The sequence below is a fragment of the Notothenia rossii genome (assembly GCF_949606895.1).
Source record: "Notothenia rossii genome assembly, chromosome: 2".
Taxonomy (NCBI): Eukaryota; Metazoa; Chordata; class Actinopteri; order Perciformes; family Nototheniidae; genus Notothenia; species Notothenia rossii.
This window is the reverse complement of record NC_136904.1, coordinates 86,611,983-86,637,389: the sequence shown is the minus strand read 5'-3', so window position 1 is coordinate 86,637,389 and position 25,407 is coordinate 86,611,983. Positions and strand designations below refer to the sequence as shown.

The following is a 25,407-nucleotide window of genomic DNA, read 5'->3' as shown; positions in this document are numbered from 1 at the left end:
TGATTTGAGACTCCTCAACAGGTCAAAGGTCAGCCAAAAATGGGGCCCATGCTGTTCTATTCTACAGATATCAGAATACTTATAATGAAAATCATGAGAAATCAAGAATGAATTCAAAGCTTTGAAACAATAAAAGGTAGAAGCTCATTTTGAACTCAATAATTCTTTAGATATTTAAATAATTGGTATTTTTTACTTTCTTACCTCCTGATTTTTGGGTATACTTTTTGTATTTCTTTGGAAGTACTTGATCGTTTTTTAACCTCTGAGAAACAAATTATCGTTTGATTGAACCGCAATCTGTCAGCTGCAACAGTGGTCATTAAGAAAGCATTACTTCCTACTCCTTTTAAGCGGTCAGAGAGAACATTTAGTCTCCAGAGTCACACAATCAATACTGATCCTTCAAAGTACTGCATCAAAACGTTTTTAAAAAAGAAGAGAAGCCCAGGACAATACAAACAAAAATATTTTTCTTTTAAACAATGGCGATAATACAATTTCAAATAATCATAATTGTTCAAATAAATATATAATGTACATCTACAATATAAAAAATGCAAATAGAAATATTTCAACAACAAAAAAAGAAATTTGTCAAAAAGAAATAGAAATGATAAACGGATACATAAAACTTTAGAAAATAAATTCACTTTTTATTCACTTTTTTGTTCTTCTACACAAAGTTAGCTTTAATCTTTAGATTGTGTGAAACAGTTGTAATGTGAGTCAGTAAACCTCGCCTCAGATGATTTGACAACAAACGACCCCTGCTTAAAGAAAATCCATCGGTGTGACGGCCTGTGGGCGTGTTTACAGGATTTTACTGGAGTGTGAGGACAAACTCAATGTCAATCTAGTGGTCACGGTTCCAGTGTTTTGAAGTTGTTGTTCTTGTTGTTGTTGTGAATGCCAATCAGTGTTGTTCAAGTCGAGTGACCGCGGTGATGAAGGAGCATTAGATCAAAATCTGGCGGATCATCCATTCTGGTGTCGGACCAAGACTGTGGCTCTGATGGATCGATCGACAGACGTCACAAGTTTATAATTATCTCTCCAACCATCCATCACACAGTGTTTTTCATGATGCTGAAGTGTGAAGGACACCACTGTATATGAACACACATGTGGGCAGAATCAGGCGTGATCTTTAATGTTTTTCTTCATATTAGTAGTGGCTCATCAGTTACAGGAGCCAACCACTAGAGAGCACTTTGGTTACATCTGTGAGCCGGACATAAATCCAGTCAAAATGGTTGTAATTCACGTCAGTGCATGTCGTCACTGAGGCACCTCAGAGATGTATCTAATCTCAGGACATAAGACTGTTAAACACCTGAACTTTTGAAACAACATCCATAACATTCATCTGACTGCAACTTACAAACGATTTATCTAATATATCATATTCCAATCACTTGTATATAGACTCTTATTGCACTATTTCACAATTTTCCTATTTCTCTTTTTGTATTTACTTGCACTATTTTTTTTTCTGTTTTTCTGTTTTATTCTGTTGAACTGTTGGAGGAGCCTGTGACCTAAGATTGTCATCGTCATAGTTACACTGTAGCTATGTTCGTATGACTAATACAAGCCTTGAACCTAATTGCAAAAAGCATTGATCTGACCACAAAAATCTATGTGTGCACGTGAAAGCATTCATGTGTAAATTACTTTTCATGTTGATGTAGTTTCAGTGTGGCTTAAAACGCATTTCCTGTACGAGGAGGAGGAGGAGGAGGAGGAGGAGGAGGAGGAGGAGGAGGAGGAGGAGGAGGATAGAAAAAAGATAAGCGTGTATGGAAAATATTGGTGTTTCACTATTTCTCCTATTCTGATTTCTAAATATAATTCTGAATTCCTAAAATATTAGACATATATGTATACAGTTGTGAAGAAAGAAATAAGAATGACATTGTACTTTGATATGCATGCAATGTTGTCCATTGAACCATTTATTTATTCATTCACAAGATTAACTAACAATACCAGTACTGTTCAGTTAAAAGCCTGACTCTTACCCACACCTTTAACATCATGCATTATATTATTTTTTATCATGTGAACAAAACGCTGTTCATTTTAATATTGTGAATCCCACACAGGAATCTTGTATTTGAGAATAAAGCTACCTCTCCTATTATCTGCATAGCCCTGGACTTTACATCTCAGTTTTTTCATATTACACTGTACTTATACATTTTTTATATTTATATTTGATGTAAATATTTCTCGTAATAGTAGTAATCATTTTTAAAATAGTTTTTGTAATAGTTCTAATTTTGGTCCTTTTCTTACATTTGATCTTTTACTGGGTTTATTTATGCACCATATACACCAGAGCAAATGCCTTGTACGTGCAAACCTACATGGTAATAAACCTGATTCTTATTCTGATGAGACATGAGGGTTACATGTGAAATGGGACACCCTGATAAGCAATAGCAAACTTGAGAATACCGAGACATTAAACATAAAGTATTTACAATATAAATTATTAATACATCTACAATTGGACAGGGTTCATGTATTACACAGAAACATAACAAGTCAAAATCAAACCCAACACTAACACAAAAAACTTTAGTATTCTCACGACTACATTCTTAATTGATTTGTACTGTATGATCTAACTGGCCTTGATCTTCTGCCAGCTATTTGTCAAAATAAAATCATATTTATGGTCCAAATGTAACTTACATGTTGACAGTTTGACTTAAGACCATTTATTTACATTACAATCTAGCTATTAAAACTCAGATGTTGAGTTTGGTCTAAAAATTGAAATGCAAAAAGCGTAGGATCCCTATCTGTATCATTTCCTTTCACAAGTTGTCTTTACAATATAAGACAAAGCAGCAGCAACGGTGACTACATTAAGACCTCGACAAACTCATGCTGATTCAGAACGACTTTTCAATTCATGTTGAGGTATCTTTGTTCCCACCTTTATTTGTCCTTGTTTGCATTTTGGATTTACTGCAGGTGTGTCAAACCTCAATAAACACCAAACCCATTTGGCAGCATTAGAGCAGTAATGGAAGGGTAAAAGGATAATCTTTGCATCATGATAACATATAAATAGCACCCTGCTTAAGTGTCCATGAACGTATTTACGAGCTACACGCCAAGGTCAGTCCATCACCTGCTTCATGGTCTGTGGTCTGTCCTGTGTTTCAGATAATCATGACGCAGTGTTACGGTTCAATGCTGCGCCGACAGAGGGATACGAGCGAGACGTGGGGAATAAAACCACCATCCGCATCATCAACTCACAGGTAGGGAGAGAGCCTGGCCTTGTGTGGCGCAAATGATTTATTAATGGATGAGAGCTGTGTCATTCACTGAAGCACATGTTAAAGATGTGGTAAATGTTTTATGGATTTTTATGCAGCCTTTTTTATTTATTTATGTCTTTTTGCCATTCGGTCGTTTTGCATTTCTCAAAACAATATTTCTGAATATGATTTGAATGCTGCTTTTAATTACACAATTATAACAGTTTTATTTGGATATTTTTATTTGAGGAGAGTTTATATTTGTTTTAAACTTCATGGTTCTTGAAGTACAATTTAAAAAATAAAAATAAAATAAAACATAAAATCAGCATTAAATGAACATACTTCAAATATAAAGTTTCAGCTCATCTCGGAGACATTGTTTTGAGGACCTTAAGTCACGACTCTCCAAAGTAAATGTTCTCCTGCGACAGTCTGTCAGCCTAAAGGTAAACTGGCACTATGTTGTAAATTAGTTATGTTAAAGCTGCTATAATCCATACTTTCATATTTACTATGGGAGAAATTACTATTTTTCGTTTGAAAGGTGTCCACGGACATTTTTATCACCGTTGGACACTTCCTTGTTTCCCTCTGGAAACAGGAAAACAGCCGACTTGGCAAACTTGACATTTAAAAAGCCTAGCGACGATGTCTAGACAGAAAACGTTAGATTCCGACACAATGCATGTTTTTACCGTTTAGTTGTGTACAGATTCAACTAACGGGGAGGTTTAGAGGCTGCTTGTGTTATCTTTTGACAAAGCCAAGCTAGCTCTTTCAACTTGTTCCAGGTCATTATGCTAAACTAAGCTAATCAAATGCTGTTAACAAGCATATTTCCAATAAATGTTGTTGTTCTTGTTACCTGCGTGTTTTTATTTTACAACAATGGATATTTCCTTCTACAGATTTTGGCCAATCCCAGGCATCTTTTCAACTCGAGCTCCATTTACAAGAATGTGACTCTGGTAGCCTGGGATCCTGCACCTTACACCGTCAACTTACACCAGGTATGTTTCTTTATCCCAAAGGAGCCTCTTTCAATCGATCGATCAATCAATCAATTTCAATACATTTGAAATATCACACATTTGTCTGAGGGGGCTTTACAAGTGGGTACAGCATTTGATTTAGGTTTTTGTGAATGTTAATGGTCAGCAAAGGCCAAAATCCCAAAGTTCCCCCGCACGCTCCCACCCCCCCCCAAGACATCTCTAAGCGGTAGACCAATCATAACAGAGCCGGCCAGCTAACCAATCAGAGCAGACTGGGCTCTGGTTTCACAGAGGGTGAAAAGAGGTGCTGCAGCACAGGCAGTATGAGAACAATAAAGAGGTTTTTGAACATTAAAGCATGGAGACATGTCACCGTAGAGGCAATACATACATATTCGGACCTGAAAATGAGCAGAATTAATCTGCCTGTCAACATTAAAGACAGCAGGGCAGATTCAACGGAAGACATGTTAAGACGACACCAATTATTTTAACAATAGCCGTACAGTACGTGTAAAAGGACCATGCATAGTGTCTCTCTTCCCCAGAGGGAACAAGACAGTCATATCATCCTCATGAAACCTTACAGCGGTGCTAATAAAACCTGAAGCTGACCCTCCCCCCCCCCCCCTCCCTCCCTCTCATCTGTCTCTGCAACCTTCATCTGAACTTCACCTGCCTTTTGAGATGCCTCATTCATGTTGGCACAGGTATCCAAAGACACATTACTCCTCCTCGCCCTTTCTTTTCCCTCTTCATGCTACATTTGAATGATTATTCGGGGAATGGTGTGCTGCCACAATCAATAGGTTACTGTTAAAAAAACATGCTTTGTAAAGTGAAATTGATTAGCATTTTTAGCGTAGCCTTCTCTCTAAATTATTCCCATTGTTAAGCAGATTACTATGGAATATTAGAGAATGTCCTTGTCCATTCCTACCAATGTTTCTTTTGCCATTTACTGTTTTTACAAGCCAATAATAGAACAACTTGTCCTCCTTAATGAACCGCGATGAGCTTGTGTAGGTTTTAACCTTTTACTTCTCTGCGGGAGCACTGCTCAGTGTGTGTTATCTCATCCATTAATATTCTCCAGGAAGATCGCACAAGGCATCGCTGCTAGAGGGGAAGCTTTTGCTGCGAAGCCAATCAATGAAACCGCAATAAGGGAAGATCAGTCAGTGTGAAAATAATGGCAGCAACATGTGTTCCTCCCGTCATTGTGTTCATACAGCATGTCCCACTACTCAACAAAAGACAAGGGGATGCTGAATAAAGCCAGCAGGGTCACAGGGAGGTAAAGGACAGAGCAGCAGAGATGTTTGAAAGGACGGCGATTGGAGTTGACAGATACAATGTGACAAGTGTGACCTTTTTTTAATTAGTTTGGAGAACAAATGTATTTAAAGCTGTGGTGCCTATTGACCGCTCCATCTCTTTGAACATGTTGCTCTCACATATTTCATTTTAGAAATAAACTACTTGTTAATATTCTCCAGCATCACGTTTGTATGTGATTTTGTGGCTAGATGATATAAAGTGATTGGCTTTGTTCTTTATTTTATTGTTCAAATTAAGTTATTTTCACAGAGTAACATTTGTAGTTACACTGAAAGGAAACAGAAATTACATTAAAATGAATTTAAATATATCTTGAATTTAACGCAATATATTATTTATCCACTGCTTTTCTGGGTCCAAAACGCAGTTCACGATATTGTACCGGTTTTTAACCAAATGTTGGTTTAGACTCTAAAAGGACACTCAAACATACTGGATCCATTAAGCACTTGGTTAGCCAGCATACATTTTGATCGCATCAGAAACGGGACATACTTCTTTTTGAAGTAAACCTCCTTTTTAGTAAAAAGACCTCCCAGCAAAATGAAACGTAAACAATATAAGAACAGCAAGATCATGTTTTATTCATGTTTTTTTGCGTCCACTACTTTTTCCACTATATTAAATCAATCATGCGGATATTTACCATAACCCCATAATAAATAATTCACCATGACTTACAAAAAATCCATACCGTCCCTTTTTTTATGTAATTGCAATTGCCATTTTTCTTTTTTTACAATATTTATAGCCCTGACGATTGATTTTTATTGAGAACTATTTTTTATTTTATTCGCTTAACATACACTTTCCTTGAATCCATCACGATTGACCTTATTTCCATCAAAATGTCATACACTGATTACATCACCATGCTTTAAGTTATAATCATTGTACTGAACTGAATACACGCTTTATGTTTACTGAATAATAAGACCGCGTTATTCAATAGAATAAAATCCTCTTGACCAAGGGCAGCGCATTTGTATTTTGTTCAATGAACACGATGTATAACTTCATTATTGATATTTTTAAGGGCAACGCCAAAAGGAAACATCCGCCCACTTGAGAAACACAGTACAAAAAAACGTTTATAAAGATTCAGATTCTTTTATCTTTTCTTTGAAGTTAACTCATTGAAATGATAAAAGTAAGTCATGTGTTGACGTGCAGTGGCCTTAAACTTCTGTGTCACTGCCATTTTGAATTTGAGTAATTCATATTTTCACACATTTTCCATTTCAGTGGTTGATATAAAGCGTGGGTTACATTCCCAAGATAACATGTTAGAAACGGTTGCCTTTAATTCAGAGACAAGAATTGTATTTATTTTGTATTCCATGAATGCATGATCTCTCTGCATCAGAAAGATGAGAGAAAAATGTGTGTCCTAGTGAAAGGATGTCTAACTTTTTAATTATTATTTACTTTTATTAACATGTCTGCCATCTTCCATATACCTTAAAACACATATTTCCACCTACTAAAACATATCTTAAACATTTCCTCTTAATATGTCTTAGAAAATAAGAAACAATTCTGCTGGGAATAATATTTCTTCAAGATAAAAAAACATCTTTATTTTTCCTACTGCTGCTCCTTCATTAGAAAATATAAAATGTTATACATTTGAAAATAACAGTCCAAGACTTTAACCCGGCCCACTTTGAGTTACGATTAAGATTAGGATTAAGATTAAGATGGACCTTTATTAATCTCCGTTGGGAAATTCAGTAGTTCAAACAGCAACAGGTTAAGGAAGAAAAACAGGACAGCACAGATTCACACAGGTTCAGTGGCGAGCCGTGACTTTTATACAGTACCTAGGCCCTCTGACCCACCCCTCCCCGTTATTACGTCACAGTTTATACTTCAGCGGAATATCAAAACAACGGCCCGGGGTGCAAAACGCATCAATGACAGCGACCCTCTACCACACAAAACAACACCTGTAAATAACACTATTTGTGTTCTTTGAAATTGAAAAGGATATTGCATTGTGTTTGTTACTTTTGTTGCAGTTGTATATGTCTTAAGTGTAATTTGGCTTGGCTTCCTATTTTGTATGGACATGTTTTTGTTTTGAAGGCGAGTTTACGCTGTTGACAGGAAGTTGTTGTTGCTATGGAAACAAGAAAAGCTTCACAGCGGGCGGAACTTGTCATAAAGTCTGCGATAATAAAACCCACCCATTTAGAGGGAAGATATGATTGTACTGTCATTTGCAGGGATGGGTATATAGGGATAGCCCCGGTATTAAACGGGCTGAATTATTAAAGACCGTTGTACCGTTAAGCTCCGACGTTATCGGTCTTTTATCGGTACTGGAGACATGTGAAAAATATGTCATATGTATTATTGCTACACAAACATTATATTGCCGTTTTAGTGTCGCCAACAACGTTTCTAATACGCAAAAAGACTGCAAAATGCGTCTGATTATTTTTAGTATTTTCGATCTTTTCAATCCAGACGAGCGATGTCTCTCCCTCGCCTGCTTGGGAGGGGGCGGGGCAGTTTACACACACACGCAGCTGCTACATGCAGCAACACAAACACGGAGGAGATGGCAGAGAGAACGCGCTCCGAGGTGTGGTTAAACTTTACCCGTCTCGATGTGGACAATGCTCGTTACCAAAAGTGCAATAAGAGTTTAGCATGTAAGGGCGGTAACACGAGCAATTTGTCTAAACATTTAGCAAAAGTGCACCACATTCAGACGGAAGAATGCACCGGGTTCGACTGTCTTTCTAGTAGCTCTGTAGCCCCGTCCACGAGTAACGTTTCCACGTCAGGTGTTATGTATGCTAGCAGCAACACACAGTTAACTCAATTATACAAACACGGGTTAATGATTAGAGGTACCTGAGCTATTTATTTTGTTAAAGTTTCAGCTATTTTGTTTACAATTCTGTCATCAGATTATTTAATACGAAACATTGTTGTTTCTTTTGATGTGAAATATTATGTATTAATTTAAATAAAAAGCAATGTTAGTTTTGTTCACAATTTGTTTAGTTAGTTTACCTTATTTTTCTCTCCAAAAGAACCGATAAGAGTACCGTTAAAAGACCGGATCGATAAGCGGTATCGATAAAAGTAGTAGTACCGTTAAAACCTTAACGATACCCATCCCTAGTCATTTGACATTACTGTCGTTCAGTTACTATTGCGGGCCCTCTGTGAATTCATAGCAGGCCCACCAATCAGCTCCTGTCTTCACATAACTCACAGAGACAAGCGTCTTTCATTTAGATTCAAAGGATTTATTTCTTTGGAAATGTTATTTTAAATACAATTAAATCAAGTTATTTTGGTAAAACTAATGAAAAATGTAACTAAAAAATATATTTTTAAAATATATTAAAAACAATTTTTTTTTTCTTCATGTTTTTAAATATTATTTTGTAGAATATCTTAGGCCCTAACAGAGGGCCTAGAGGTCCCTGATGGCTCGCCACTGCACAAGTTAATACAATTAAAGATAAAATCAAAGATAAAAATAAAAATGATGAAAAACTATGAAATAAGAAATGAATTAAAATGAGCATATATACATATTGGGTCATATAAACGATGCCAGCTCAGTGTGTTACTCAGTGTTTCCTATAACATTTCTAAAGCAGTGATGCTTAAAATGCAGACAATAATAAATAACTTGTTTTCTGTGTTAGCAGACACACACAGAGCAAAGGAGAGAGAAGATAACGTTGCCTATAATTGTTGTTTAGCATGCAGTGAGTTAACCCACTCGTCATAATTTAGCTTTAATCAATATATCAACATATCAAAGCTAATGACAATCCTGATCAAGGACTTTGTACTAATGCCTGTTGGAGGTGATATGGAGGGTGTGCTGACCATCAATTAATCACATTTTCTTTATATAGCCCAATACCACAAATAACACGTTTGTCTCTGTGTCTAAAGACACCTTCTGTCTTTAGACCCTCACAGTGGAAAAGGTCTCAACATGTCTCCATGCTTTAATGTTCAAAAAGCTCTTTATTTTTCTCATTCTGCCTGTGATGCGGCACCTCTTTTCACCCTCTGTCTGAAACCAGAGCCCAGTCTGCTTGGATAGCAGGCTGGTTCTGTTGTGATTGGTCAACCGCTTAGAGATGCCCCGCCCCTTAGCCTCGGACAATATGTTCCTTCTGGAGGGAACTTTGTGATTTTAGCCTTTGCAAACCATTTACATGCACAAAAACCTATAGCGCACTACAGCAAAGGTACAACTCTAAAAGCAGAAAAGGACCCCTTTAATAAAGTAAATATATTTTATATTATCATTTTGCCTCGGGTGAAATGTAACTCAGAAATCAATAAAGAGTAGAATGTTTTAATCGGAATAGTTAACCGCCCCATGGTCTAAACTGAGGTGTCTGTCCCTCTCTCTTTTTTCCTCTTCAGTGGTATGCCAGTCCGGATTACAACCTGTTCGGTCCGTACACAGAGCGCCGTAAGCTCCACCCCGACCAGCCCCTTTACATCCTGCACCCCAGCTACGTGTGGCAGCTGTGGGATGTGATTCAGGGCAACACTCAGGAGAACATCCAGCCCAACCCTCCCTCGTCCGGCTTCATAGGTGAGTGCACATACGTACAAGCATGCACACGGGCGGTATGCATGTTGTGTACATGTTTTCTCCTGTCGTTGCCTCTTATCATCCATTTTCCTATTTATTTGCCTGTGCCAAGAACAGGTATAGATGCAAACAGACACACGCACACACATGATAAGAAATGATATGAAATGTTTTATCTTCAGCATGCAGCGTGGCTATGCAGCGCACTACAAAGTGGGACATCCGAGCAGGGGGGTGGGGAGATACAACCACTTTGAGCTCATCTTAGAAACTCTCCAGCATGTCAATTTCCAGTTCATGTCTCTTCAACTATCATTTCCGACATTTAATATGCTTTCTCCCTCACATAGCCCTATACAGTCTATCGACGGCGGCATATATACGAGGCATTTGTTTACCCAAAGAGCGACACACCATTATTCTTGTGCGTGGTCTGCAGTATCGAGTGACGATTTCAGATACATGTTAAATGAGCTTGTCACAAATGATTTGTCATTGCCTTGGAAGTATATATAAAATTTATTTGATTTAGTAGCAAGAGACATGAACACTAGATCTGATTGGTTTTTGACGAAGAACCTCTGTGATTTAGATAGCGTTCAGACATAAAACAACATGTGAGTCATGTTTGCAGCTCTGTGAGGCTGTTGCAAACACTCATATCATTATAGCTGGATGCTCACAATGATTATGTTTCCAGTTTCTTAGTTTATCATGTCAGCATGCTTGCATATGCTCAGATAGTATTATCTTTTCTTTGGGTAAACAGAAACACATTGTTAACACATCACTGACATAATTACTTTTTTTTAATTATGACATTGTTGCACACAGTTACTTCTTTTATCTTACAGTAGTAAAGTAATCGTAAATATATTATCATCCACTTGGTGCTGTGTTTGCGTCCACCTGGTGAATGTGTACAATTCTCTTTCCCTTATCTCTTTGAACACGTACTGTAAGGGAAGTTTCTTGCTCTCTCGCTGCTAAATGCGCCGCATCATTCACCAGCACGTCAATACCTGTGTCTGCTGCTTTGTGTACAGTTGCTGCTTAGAGCATCGTTGAGTGCTGCCTGCTGCAGACGAAAGACACACTATAAAAGCGGAAAGAATGAATGACAGCTAAACGATGAGCTGAAACCAAGTCAGATGGTTCAGAAATGTTATGTTGGGGGAAAAAGCAACATTACATTGTATCTCAAAGTAAAACCAAAGATATGGTGTACCCCAGGGAACCTTATTTGGGCCCCTCCTCTTCATGGTGCATATCAATGATTTTGAGTATTCTTTTTCTGATGATATCATTTTGTTCTTATCTCACATGGATCAGCAAAGTAACCTAGATAAGAAACTAGTGGGAGTGTATACATTTTTAAAATGCATAAAATTCTTCTTTTATCTTCCTTTTAGAAATCAAAAGGATGTTGAACATGTTTTTCAAAGTTTCTAAGGGTCATATAGATTTACTGTTGGCAAACTTCAAGCTTTGGATTGACGGAATAATCGGGATCAGTTATTTGTTTGGGTTGTATTTTGGCTCTTCTGTGAATCTTTAGAATTTCAATGTTTTAGTATACTACCTACTTTGTGACTTGGCCCATATTCTCAAGCTTCAATATGGATGATCCTATTTTACATATGTTAATTATACATAGAAACTATAGCCAAAGCTCTCAAAAGCTTGGTAAAGTTTGGGTAAGCTCAAGATTAGTTGATTGTACTCTATAGGTTTCCCTTTGACATTGTCCTTTGATATGTTACCATAAAAATATGAATAACAGTATCTTTGAAAAAGCCGGATTTTATATGAACAACATTACTTTTTCTGATACTCACCTTCAATGTTATCCTTGCTTAAGGCTCACATTTGATATTGGAGAGGAAAAACTTGTTTTAAAATGGACTTCCTCACAAAAATGTATTTATTATTGACAACACACCATTAGGTTATCAGAATCTTCAGCTCATGAGTCTTTCAGGCATTGCATAAGTGATAACGCCTCAAAACAGAATACAGAACAGAACTATCAAACAACAATTGACAACACAAACTGATTTCACAGTTTAACCACCGAGGAGACATGGGTCACACTTTGATCCGTTGAAACAGTTGTGCCGTTTGCCGCTGTTTTGTTTTCCTGATTGAATTAGAAATATTGCAGGAAGTCAATGATTAGATGGTTTGAGTGAGAGGCAGCAGGTCTTAAAATTGAAAAGTCCAGGTGAAATTTAAATCCTTGCATCTTTTATTAATGAGAATGAAATGCTAAATGTTCCTTGCTAGAATCTTTTAGTTTCTTTCCTTTTTATATGTAAAGCTGCACAGATTATACTGTTTTCTACTGAGCAGTTGACTGACGTAAAACAGAAGCACAATCCCTCATTATTGTTAACTATTTGAGTCTGTCTTGGCTAGAAATAGACATCTTCTCAATAGTAATTACTCTGGTTTCTATGACGTCAATCACTGAGTCACAAATGAAGTCTTTATTCCAAACACTCATTTGGCAGAAGTACTGTACAAAGTGTCTCAAACTAAGTGCATTCATTTTTCAAAGCTAGATTTAGAGACGTTACAGCAAAGTATAGTGAAAATGGGGAATCGATTATTCCTACTACAATGCCATAACTATGTGTTAAATGGAGATTGCTTTGTAATCGTTTTGTCTCTTCGAAGTAATAGTCATTATGGTAACCTCTATGGAGAAAGGAGAGACACTGGAATCTGTCAGAAGCCATGATAGCATTTATCTTCTTTCAACATAAATCTACCAAAACACATTTTCCCGACTGTCGTGTCACATTAAAATGTAGGTTTTTAATACATTTACACAGATTTGCTTTCAATGACAATATGCTTATTTTTCTTATAAAAAATAAATCTTGCGCATATTCTATAATAAGTGAATAATGCAGACTTTTTTTACCATGAAAACCAGACAAAGTTGTACACAATTTTATAAACACTGGTATGTTATGAATGAATTGTCAGGGTTTTAACCTTGTAAACAGTTTTTTATGAGCATCACAGAGAAGACAGAGAGCTGTGGCACGTTGAAGCTGTTGATACTTAGCGAGTCCATTGACAGCATTGTTGCACATCAGAGCATAACATGTCACGTTTAGAAAATTGCATTTCGTTTAACGTTTTTTTTTATAAATGTTTTCCGACCATTTTCACAAGAAGCTCCAGCTTCTTTTTTTTAAAAGTACAGCAGCACAATGGTTTTCTTCCACAGCAATATTTATTATGACAATTAAAACAATGAAATACAATAAAGTGACTTTCTGTCCCTTACATTCCCTGAGGGTTACCATCGAAACAAATTATATTAGCTTCTAGATGGGCTTAAATCACATTTTCTGTATCAAATGTGCCTGGTATCCGTTTCACTCCGGGCCATTAACTTCTTCCCTTCTTCCTCTACTTCCCTGACATTGGATCCTGCAATAAAAACGTCAACATGCATTACATCACAGCTAATGGCGTCCTTTTGGCAAACCTTGACTCTAAGTTATCGCAGTGTATCTCTGCCTGGACCCTCCTGATGTGGGACACGAAAAGCAGGTGAAATAGGAGCCATTTGGCAACTATATCCAGATCCTTTTGCTTCCCTTCCTTTAAAGAGGCCCTATTATGTTCGTTAGGGTTTTCCCTTTCCTATAGTGTGTGCAGTAGGTTTAAGTGCATGTAAACGGTTAGCAAAGGCTAAAATCCCAACGTTTCTCTCCCACATGCTCCCCCCCCCGCCCTGAAACGCCTCCATTGGACTCCCTTATTTACCTCCCTAACATAAGGCGCTTTCACACCGCAGTACTTTTCCCACAAAGTTTAATCAGAACTTAGTTCATGAGAACTATTTAGTTCTCATGAACTAAGTACAGATCGCGTTCACACCGGAATAAGTTCCTGGGGAAGGATTAGGTAAATGAAGTCGCTGACGTCACTTCTTCTTCTGCTTTGGGTTTACTGGCAGGCCGCAAACCACTTCACGGCGTATACTGCCACCCGAAGTCCCCGGCTGGAAGTCCCCGGAGTTAGGGACTGGCTTTAGTAGAAGCTGCTGGGAGTCCCAGCAGCTTCTACTGAAGCCTTCCGAGTAAACAGCCAGAACGCCGACACCTCCTCATCTCTACCGCTCCCATCTTTTCTTTTGTGTTGCCATAAGTTAGTCTCTCTGCGTTTGTGCACATTATTATGCTAATAATGCTAATGCAAGGATAATAAAATGGCGGCTTCACACAACTTTTTTGGGAGTTTTACGGGGCGTGGTTTGCAATCCGCCCAGCCAATCAGACGAAAGTCCCTGCTCTTTAGCAGCGACGGAAAAGGGGGTAAAAAGGTTCTCGTTAACTAATTTTAGTTCCGGATTTTTTTGGTGTGAACGCGACTTTTCGGAACTATATCGGAACTGAAGTGGGAGAAGTACTGCGGTGTGAACACGCCTATAGTGACGACACTCTGTAACACTTGCGCTTCTATCGGCTATTGGCTCCAACACATTTGACGTGATAGGCTAAAGAGCGGGAAATCACTAAGCGGTTGACCAATCACAACAGAGCCGGCCAGTTAACCAATCGGAGCAGAATGGGCTCTGGTTTCAGACAGAGGGTGAAAAGAGGTGATGCAGCACCATGAGAAAAATAAAGAGCTTTTTGAACATTAAAGTACAAAAGCTCAATGATTGAAACCTCCTCTCTTTGTCAAACCTTTTACTCAGTGAGTGAGACTACAGGTGTGACCTAAGCTGTCAGTCCTGTGTCATAATACAGGTGGAAATAACAGTTTGCACTATGAGTTATCAATTTAGAATTACATGCAAGTAACATGCAACAAAATCATGCCATGACACAAAACCACTACAGCAAGAGAGGAATCCCTATAGCAGAAATAAAAACTGATGCAGATTGCACCAGATTGCACCATGCAGATTAAAATCATACGTTTTAGTATATACAGGTCGACACTTAAATGTAAGATCTTTGTGCGAGAGACAAGCTGGAGTAAAGAGGAAGAAAAGATGTTTGATAGTGAATACATCAATCCATTTAAGACATTGAAGAAGCACAACTCTAGCCAGCACAATGACTAACAGACTGCACAGCAACAGAGAATAGGCACTAGGTTTTTGTTCTGGCTGAGGGGAGAAGAAAATAAAACATAAAGTATATTTTGGAAGTTATTTTTATTTATTATTTGAAATGGTTACGTTTTTAGTTGACTTCATTGTAAGACTATTATTCTAAAATGATTTTATCCTCAATGTAATTGTGCTCTTGCGTTAATAATAATCTATATGGCCTGAAGTAGGATCCAAATCCAGTCATGCACAATACTTTGAAATACAATACTGTGCATTTTTGGGAATATTCGGGCCTGTTTCAACAAAGCAAGAACAATAAAGACTTTGTTTTTCAGAGTTTGTTGGAGAGTGCCCTGATTATAACCTTTCAAACACTTGTTGGGATACATTTGAAGCTCACAGACTGTGAGTAAAGTCAGCAAACACCATGCAAGATAGTCATCAATGTTTAGGAATGAGATGTTCACCAATCTCTTGAAGGTGTTGATGTTGAAGTGGTCGCATAGCTTTGTGTACTTAATACTTAATACTGTACTTTCAGTGTATTTAATACTTTTTGTGTTTTTTTACAAAACTCAAGGACAAACACAAACTCACACGTAAAGTACATTTACTTTTTCGATGAATCATGCTTTAGTTCACATTCCCTGGCAGTTCACGTCTCAAGTGTGGCTTATCAAGCTTAGTCCTTTCTGTTTCATCATGTCTGTCTGCTTTCTGGTCCCTTTGTGACCTCGGGGGTGCAGGCCACCGTGTTGCTGTACACTCTGCGGTTGAGCTGCATCACCGTGGTCTTCGAGGGCATCGACGTGTTGCCCTGATCCGCAGGCCGGCGATTGCAGTGAAACAGAGACAGGAAACACCTGTAGAACTGAGATGGAAAGACGGGAGAATGTTTACACAACTCACCAGCACAACATGAGTGTTCTCTGCTATCATTAACTATGGGTTGACTTAGGGCTAGGGCTGCTCAATTCATCTTATTTGAATCGCGATTAAGATTATGGCTTGCAACGATTACGAAAACAACGTAATCGAAATAAAACGATTATTTTTTTATTATTATTATGACTTTTTTTTCTTTCTTTTTAAAAAAAATAATTTACCCTGAACTTTAAGTATAATTCAACTGAAAAACCCACCAAAAAAAATCAAAAGAATAAATAAATAAATAAGTTTTATTTCGATGATGTTGTTTTCATAGTCGTTGCAAGCCAAAATCGTAATTGCGATTAAAATACGATTTAATTGAGCAGCCCCAGGTTGGCCTTGGTTTGTTTCATGCTTTGAGAGACTCTAGAGTTCGATTGGGCAGAAATCATGCCTAAGTGCACTCTCATGTCCCCACTGTCAATAAGTACAGCCACTTGAGAGGAGAGGATAGCGCAGACTTGGTGTTCTTGTTACTTTGACCTTCGTTCTTCACAGTTTGAAAGGTCTGTCAGTTCTGTGTTTTCTGAGTACTGCTAGGGAGTGAGTTATCGCGGGTGCATTTTGAAATGCCATGGCCGTTACTTTGCCACTTTTGTCCTGATTCTGATGGCTTAGCTGCAGGTGCAATTGTGTAAATCAAGGTAAAGTGAAAAGACATTTGAAATGGTTCATTAATGAGCTAAATGTACTCGTGTAATTTCACTGAAAACTGTTTGTAGGGCTGCGTTTCAAAGGCTTATTAGATTTACTGGAAAAACTGCCTCTTCTGTGAATTTATTGACATCGATTAGCATGTTGATTTATTGTGAGAAAATAGGAGGGAAAACAACACAGGGCCATCTTGCTTTCAAACAGGCTGTAGAGAAACGGCTATTTGTCCACAAGATGCTTATAGATTCTGTAGGGAGGCTCCCGCTCGTAGTGATTGTGATCATGCTGGAGAGCAACAATGGAGAAGGAGGAGAGTTGCGAGCAGAATACCAATCATCAGAGAGGGAAGTAATAAACAGAGATCAGCAGCAGTGTTCTAAAACAACAAAGGATAGCAAAAAAGAATATGTGAGCTCTGTGTGTTGGCAGCGTGCCACATTGTATGGAACTACCATGCTGAGGCAGGCGAACGCTTCATTCATTATGCATTCAGTTCTATTTTTATCTTTATCTTAAGGAAGGTTTTGCTGAGCATGCATGCGCAGCCCAACTCCACATTTGCACTTAAAGTATAATCACATTTGCACATTTGAACTGCCCGGTGAAACAGATTCTGACACGACCGTGTGCAGCGGAGACTTTATGAAGAAGGCTTGTCTCAAAGGGAAACACCTAGCAGATGTTGAGGAAGGCTAATACATTTTTTTTACACTCCTTTTAATCACATTTGCCTTTTAGTGTTGATGCACTTTCATGCTAGGCTATATCTGTACTGGAAGGGCAGCTACATGAACTGTAAACTGGACATATGGGTGCATTGGAAAGGCCAGTTAGGACAGAAGTTGAAACTGAAGGCAGGAGGTGTTTGAGTTCATGGCGAAGTGATGACGAAAAAAAGACAGCAGGACTCCATGTCAATATAAACCCGAGTGGTGTCAAGAGAAAATGTACGATCTTACGTTGAACGTTGACGCCTGTTGTTTTTACACAGCTTTTTTTCAGGATAAAAACAAAATGTGTGAGCTTGTGAGGTGCTGGCAGGTGGATGTGTGTACCTTTTGACAGCCAGGCTAACGGTTCCCATCTGCTTTCAGTCTTTATGCTAAGTTTACCAGCTGTTGCCTTTAACATCATATTGCAGAAGGAAATCCTATGATCTCACTCTCAGCAAGAAAGTAAACACAATTTATTTCCCCTGAATGTCGAACTTTTAGCTGCTCTGCAGATCATACGGATTGCACTGGGAGGCTTTCAGGTGTGAATGTAACACTGTGTGCATGTAAACAAATAAACCCTGGAAGAAGCGTACTGCTCTCTGCTGAACCTCTTATGATAATAGATGCAATTTAGAGAAGAAAGAATAAAATGGCAGCCTATAATTTGGCTTTCAACGTCTAACAACGTATTGATTTATTTGTTAACGTTTTTTTTTCCAATCCTAATCTTGTGTAAGTGAGTATCAAATCGTTTTAAAGAAAGACAGGAATTATTTCCAACATGAATACCTGACCCTCTCTCGCTTTCTCTCTCTCTCTCTCTCTCTCTCTCTCTCTCTCTCTCTCTCTCTCTCTCTCTCTCTGTTTCCATTGCAGGCATCCTGATGATGATGGCGCTGTGCGAGCAGGTGCACGTGTACGAGTACATTCCCTCCACAAGGCAGACGGACCTGTGCCACTACCACGAGCGTTACTATGACGCCGCCTGTACGCTGGGAGCCTACCACCCCCTGCTGTACGAGAAGAGCCTGATCCAGCGCATCAACACGGGGCCCGAGCGGGACCTCAGGAGGAAGGGGCGGGTCTCTCTGCCGGGCTTCAGCACCGTCAACTGTGACATCTGAGAAATGAAACCTGACCCTCTGAGCCAAACAAACACACACTCCGGCCTTTTCTGGCTGACTAAGGGAGAGGTGCAATAAAGCCACTGGAGACGCGGAGGCTGGCGCTTACAAGTTTCAAATTAGACCCTGGAAGAACATAAGCCATAGCGCTCCAGGGAGGGATCAACATGGAGGCTTCTGAAGGAACTTGTCTTCAATAAATTGGTTTACTAGACCAGAGACTGCCTGAAAGAGTCTCCAAGAAGGATCTGGAAAAGACGTTCTCTCTGCTTTAGCTGAGCCACGTTAGCGGTGGAGCTGACTAGGGTAGCAACAGATCAGTTTTTAGATTTTTAGAATAACTGGGTGTGTTTCAATGGTGTAAACTCTTTTTTTCAATAGTATGCGTGGATCTCCACTTAAAGGAAATGCCACTGTTCAAAACAGTGGATATCTGTGATTTTTGTTCCTTTCTTTTTTAATGGTCCAAAGGGTTGTGAATAAATAAAGAAGTCATCCACGCTGAATGTCATAAATCCAACAGACACAAACACACGCAGGAGATATGTGTTAAAGACCTGTCTGCAAACATTGAGACATGGTGTCACCGCCGTACATTTCATCGCCTGTTTGACTTTCCCCTGACATCTCGTTGTGAAATAAGTTCATCAGTGCTGTCAGGAAGGGGCTTCTTTCACACTCACTGCTTAATTACTCTCCTGTGCATGCCAACCTGCCGCTCCTTGTTCACACTTCAGAGTGGATAATCATTCAGTGTCAAGAAGCCTGTCTCTCACTTTAAAACCCCACAGGGAGGAACGTCCTGGTTGTCCTTTGTGGGTTCAGTTATAGTAACATGTTTTTTATTAAAGTAATTGTGGCCAAAAAGAGCCGAACAGCGGAAACCCTGTGCCTCGCGGTCGCCTGAACACTCTCCTCGGGCTGCCTTGTGTCTGTTCAGGTACACACAGTCTAGCTTCACACCGGGACTGCAGGAACGTTGAGTTTAATTGCAGTGAGAGGTGTGACGCAGTAGATATCGCTGAAGTCAGCTGTTTTTCTCCACCACGCTTCAGCGATCTCCCGCCCCTGTTTCTTCGACGGTCAGATGGTTCACTCGTTATTGAATGTAATTTCCCCTTTGCGTGAAACCCTCCCTGGAGCTCACCACTGCTGTACATGTAGTCTGCGTATGTGCAGGGTTATTTCTTTGTCATGTAACAGCCAGAAGCTCATTTCCTACGACTATTAATGTCTCATATATCCTGAATCCTTTTAATACTGGGTTGTACCGTAGGCAGCTCACAGCGGAGACCATTATAAAGGAGGAATTTGAACGGGTTACGGGAGCAGGTTTGCGTTGTCTCACGCTAGGATGATTTTTTTACGTTTACAGTCAATCAGTGCCACATCTGCGATCTAGAGGTTGTAGTTTAGTGTGGAAAGGATGATTGGTTGTGATTCTGCTGCAGACAGTCAGAAAAATCTTGCCTATAACTGAGATTTGTGTTGTTATTCTACAAAATGTTCTTGTGCCATTGGTTGTGGATTGATATAAGATGTGAAAACGTGTGTCGGAAATGTTGCTTTTGAATATCCTGATGTATGTTGAATTAGATGGCTTTAGAATAACAGTAGAGGTAGTAATAATAGTGTGTAGATGATACTGGGGCTTAACATTGATGTAGAGTAGGGCTGGGTATCACCTGAACTGTATCCGTTTTACCAAAAACAAATACTTTGCTGATACCAAAACAATGCATTTCTCATTTTTTTTCTACAAAAACATTTTTATAACTGGGGAAGCACCAATATTTGGCACCGTATTTGGCATCAATTTTGATACTTGACAGTCAGGGTGGGCAATATCCATTGAAGTAAACCTCTATTATGGTATTTTGTATTGCAAATTTGATATACTGCATATCATTATAAAGTAAATGTTCTGGAAATTCTGATTGGAAACTACACCCGGTTGCTAAATCATATGGTAAACAATGCTAAAACAAATAGAAATTCAATAAAATAAATGGACTAATTATGAAAAACTGAGACTACAATTAAAAATCACCAACTTAACATAAAACTACAGCCTCCAAAATGACCATGCAATTGGATCAAATCCTCTAATATTGGATTATTACCTTCATGAATAAAAGAGGTGTCATTATACAGCATTACATTTAGCTAGGTTTACCACAGCCAGCAGCAGATGGGGTAGACAACATAACCAGATGGGAATGACTAATTCAGTGAATTACATACATAACAAAGATATTTCATCACATTGATGCAAAATTCTGTAAATCTAATATTGCCAGAAAGCAGTGCAAATTGTGTAAAAACAGTCGGTCTCACGATAAGTATTTGATTATATCGCCCAGCCCTACTCGACAGTTTTAATACTCGGTTGTTGTGGAACATTTTGAAATGCAAACGGTGGAGAAGGTTTGATACCCAGCCCCAGTTTCAGGTGGTTTGTCTGGCATGTCATATGAAGAGTATTGAAACAAGGAACCTGGTAAAGTATGAAACTATTAGAGGACTATATAACGGAGATTTAAAAAAACCGTCTTAGCAGATCATTGTGAAGCTTAAGGAGATTTATCATTCATTTTGAATCATGCAGGTTTCCAGCTGAGCTGTGGGTCTTATGTTCCTTTGTCCAGATAAATGATCAAATGTTTAATTGCTTGTGATTGTAACACACTGAAGGTGCAAACACCCTGAACATACTGTAAATGTATATTTCCAGTAACTTGGATTACTTTTCAATGCACAGAGCATGCAAATCAGGATCAGGGCTAAGAGTCTCAAACTGTCCGTGCTGTACCGTGCTGCGAGTAGGCACCATTGTCATTAATGCTGTGAGAGGGGATTATGCTATAAGATTCTTTTTTAAGTGGTGTTTTGCGGAAATTAGTGCATGCTTGTGGACAGGGAAATCCCATTAAGCTGCGGTGCAGCTATTAGTAATTCCCGGGGAGCTTTCGATTCAGTGCAATGTGTTTTGGCAACTTCATCTTCCCTTCTGAATATTGTGCCAAATCCCATCTTTAATGATGTCTTCGCTGGGTGCAATGAGAGTAATAGCAGGTGCTAATGCTCCTCTCTGATGATTGAGGTGGAATTTAATTAACAATTTGATTGCCAGAATTAAATACCGAACAGTGTGCTGTAACATGAGGGATGAGAGAACCTATTTGCAGTCGCTGTTTATTACGTTGCCCTCTCAGCCTCTTTCTATCCACTCTTCTCTCTTGAGGCCTATTTTTCATTAGATGTTTTTACTCTGAATTGTGGGAATTTGTGCACCACACTGCCTCTAAAGATTGCTCCACATTGATTTGTACATCTAACTTCTGCAGGCTGCTGCAGTTCTCCTCACTCAATAAAGAAGTGTGAATGCCTCACTCTCATACAGCCTTGGGGTGTTCTTCTTGACTTTGATTTGTGAGTGAATTCTCTTCCTACACTTGAATTGGTATTGAAATAGACCATTTGTATGATTTCGGCTGTTGTAATTTGTCTTTTTTTACTGTGTAAATAAAGCTGTTGTACATGTTGAACGGCGCTGCCTCACCTGTTTGTTCATGAGAATGTAGATGAGGGGGTTGATGACGGTGCTGCTCTTGGCCAGCAGCGAGGGCACCACGCTGGCCACAGGACTGATGATGTTTGGGGGGCCGAATGTTGCCATCATGGCCACCACGCCGTACGGCATCCAGCACAGCATGTAGCAGGCCGCTGTGGTCAGAACCATAAACAGGATGTGGTACTCTCTCCTCCGCGCTGCCGTCTTTCTAATCTTACCCACCTGTGAGAAAGAATCAGGACACAAAGTGAAGCTTTAGTCTTTCAAATGGCTCTTTCCTTTATTCCTGAAGTGCTCCTTTGACTTAAAAGTACTTTCTGTCAGAGAGTGACAGCTGCAATTTAAGTATCACTTTCTTGGCAGCTAGTAATTTTCTTTCGTTTCACTGCAGTGGGAGGCTTAGACCTACACAACTTTTCTTTCATAAACTTTCAATTAGTGTGCGGACATCCAAGATTCCCTTAATGCACAAGCTGTTATGCATTCTCCAGAGAAAGAAAGATGTGAAAAAGTATTAATTAATTTCATCATCTGAGCTTCAGGAAAGGCATTAATAATGAACATATTAACTGGTCCTTGCGTTGCACTGATCTAGAATGCAACTGTAAGAAAGTGATGAAAAAAGACACTCACTTTGATGTTATTTGTATTATAGAAAAAAAAGGCTTTGCACACTCCACGCAAGTTTCTCTTTTATTCAAATTACACTCCTACCCTTAAGCCTTCTTCAAGATCAATGCAAGGTCTTGTGAAACGTGGCTCGAGTGCACGTCGTGACAACAAAATACATTTTTAGCAGACGCTGCACTGATTGCTTCCTGCTGAAAACGCTTTTGTTTCTGCTCGATAAAAAAAAAAAGTACACACTTGATCTGAGCGCTTGTGTTTTGTGTTTATGTTCTTTTTTTGAAGATCACCAATCGTGATTGAAATAGATATGGAGCCAGAGTGTGGATCCCTTTTCACAGGTAGAATGCTTTAGGAAATCCGCCTGTCACTAAAACTGTTGGAGTGTGTTACTTTTGAAGGGGTCCATGTTTTTTCTAGGTTTTCTGGGCTCTGGTTTCAGACAGAGGGTGACAAGAGGTGCTGCAGCATAGGCAGTATGAGAAAAATAAAACATGTGAACATGTCACAGTAGAGAAACAAAATACAAATATGAACCTTCAATTTTTTTATAAAATTTGCATTTTATGTTTAAATTCCCATTAGTTGCAGTACTGTATATGCTTATTATTGCGTATTTTTGTCTTGATTGATGTTAATGTAGAAACACGCTTCAAAACAATAAATGTTTTGAAATAGGATGTTGACACAGGGGCACTATGGAAGAGAAGTCGAGCATTATGTAATAAAGCAGGACTCGCCTACGTTGATATTGTACTTCAACGGTGCAAATTCCTTTAAAATTGTGCGATTAATCAACTGACTAAAGCCAATTTAGACACCCAGGGTGTGCAATATATCGCCCTTTATATCAGTGTACACATTTAACTGATCTACATTTGTCTCTTGAAATGTATTTTTCAAGAGGATTAATCTAACTGCATCTTAATCATAATCCAATTAAAGTTATATTGACACCATTCTGTGGATCTCCTCACACACAGAAGGCTCTCTTTATTCTCCCTTTCTTCACCCTTCTGCTGTTTGGATGAAAGAGTTGGAAAGCAGCGTCACTTCATGAGACCCTCAGTCAGCTGAGCCCAGTACCTTTTTACAACCTCATTTGTTGAGACTCTCACACACTTGATGCAAATGATCCCCAGTTTTAACGACCACCAGGGGATTTAGCAGGACATCTGGAGCTCAAGCTCAGCTCTGCTAATGTATGTGATTACTTTAATAACATGAGGTAATTACTCATGCACGGGAAGTCCAGTTCACTTGTGCTTAAAAGAGGAAGTTGAACATATAATTCTCTTTCCCCCCGGCCTTGTAACATGCACGATTGGGTTGAGTGCAATAATTGTGCTGTCATTCATCATCACGGGGAAGTGCAAGGAGCCTTTTGCTGCATGCATTTGCAAATAAATGGAGCACTGTATCAGTTCCATGGACGTATCTTATGAACTGGTTGTTGACTCGAAAGTTAGCCCTTTTAATCTTTATAAGCAGTTTCTGCATTCATGCGGAAAATGAGTAGGCAATGTAGTCCAAGGAATAACGACCAATCACGTTTAAGCAGGCGTTAGCTGTATAAGCAGTTTGTGTGGAGAGCAAAAGAGGAGGAACGCATTAGCCAAAATGTAATCAAACAACCCATTGCTTATCGTCTGACAGACAATTAGCTTGTTAACTGGCTCATTGTAAAATATCCGGACATAGTTTAATCTCTCAATCCCAGCTCTATTTGTTGCGTCTGATATCTCTACTTGGGCTGTTAACTATGTTGACGGATCAGATGCATATTTTCCATCCGAATCATAACTTAAAGCCTGCCTAATTCAATAAAAAAAACTGCCAAAAAACTATAACCTTGCCAGAAACCCATTGAGAATCATTACACACACAATAGAAAACAGATAATAAGCTTCACATCACACATTTCTTGGTGTTTTCTGACGGAAAAAAATAATGTTTGTTTCACAGCTGACGTTGAATTGAAATGGTCTCTTCTCCTCAGCACCGGCAGTAGTTATTAACAATCTTTGTAATGTCCAAATTGACCAATTCAAATCGAGTATTCAACAAAGCCGCGTAATGGCAAAAGATAACATGTTGGATATCTCAGCCAACAGAGAGTGTAGTCAACAAATTAAATTCAACAATTGCCAGGTCAATCATAATAAGTAAAGAAGGTCCTCCCTTATCCCCGGCAATGATTTAACACACCTTACGTCAATCAAATATTTGTTAAATTAACATGTCATTATGATGAGAGAATGGACAAAACAAAGTATACTGAATGTTGTATCTGTGTTGTTGATTTGGCAGAAGCATGCCGACTCACTGTCACCAATGAGCAGCACACAGTAAAGGAAGATGGTTTGGATATTCGCTGGCTACATTTAAACCCCAAAAAATAATATCTCCTGCCCCAAGAGGCTTTTTGCCGTCAAGGTTTCCTGATGGATGTCCATGCACTTTAATAACAATTGCTCTCCAAGTGATT

General features: G+C 38.8%; 2 protein-coding genes across 4 annotated transcripts in view; one reads left to right on the top strand and one right to left on the bottom strand.

Annotated features, from left to right (window-relative positions):
* st6gal2a (ST6 beta-galactosamide alpha-2,6-sialyltranferase 2a) overlaps window positions 1-22,266 on the top strand; it is a 52,627-nt gene extending 30,361 nt beyond the window's left edge. For all 3 annotated transcript variants that reach the window (XM_079663928.1, XM_079663929.1, XM_079663930.1), the window contains 4 exons: window positions 3,184-3,281; window positions 4,193-4,294; window positions 10,034-10,208; window positions 18,471-22,266. In XM_079663928.1, the coding sequence (XP_079520054.1) occupies window positions 3,184-3,281; window positions 4,193-4,294; window positions 10,034-10,208; window positions 18,471-18,718 (623 nt within the window). In that variant the 3' untranslated portion in view covers window positions 18,719-22,266. The remainder of the gene's footprint in view (window positions 1-3,183; window positions 3,282-4,192; window positions 4,295-10,033; window positions 10,209-18,470) is intronic.
* tmtops2b (teleost multiple tissue opsin 2b) overlaps window positions 10,224-25,407 on the bottom strand; it is a 35,517-nt gene continuing 20,333 nt past the window's right edge. The window contains exons 3-4 of the mRNA XM_079663931.1: window positions 22,281-22,514; window positions 10,224-16,165 (exon numbers count right to left, since the gene is read on the bottom strand). Coding sequence (XP_079520057.1) covers window positions 15,995-16,165; window positions 22,281-22,514 — 405 coding nt within the window. The 3' untranslated portion in view covers window positions 10,224-15,994. The remainder of the gene's footprint in view (window positions 16,166-22,280; window positions 22,515-25,407) is intronic.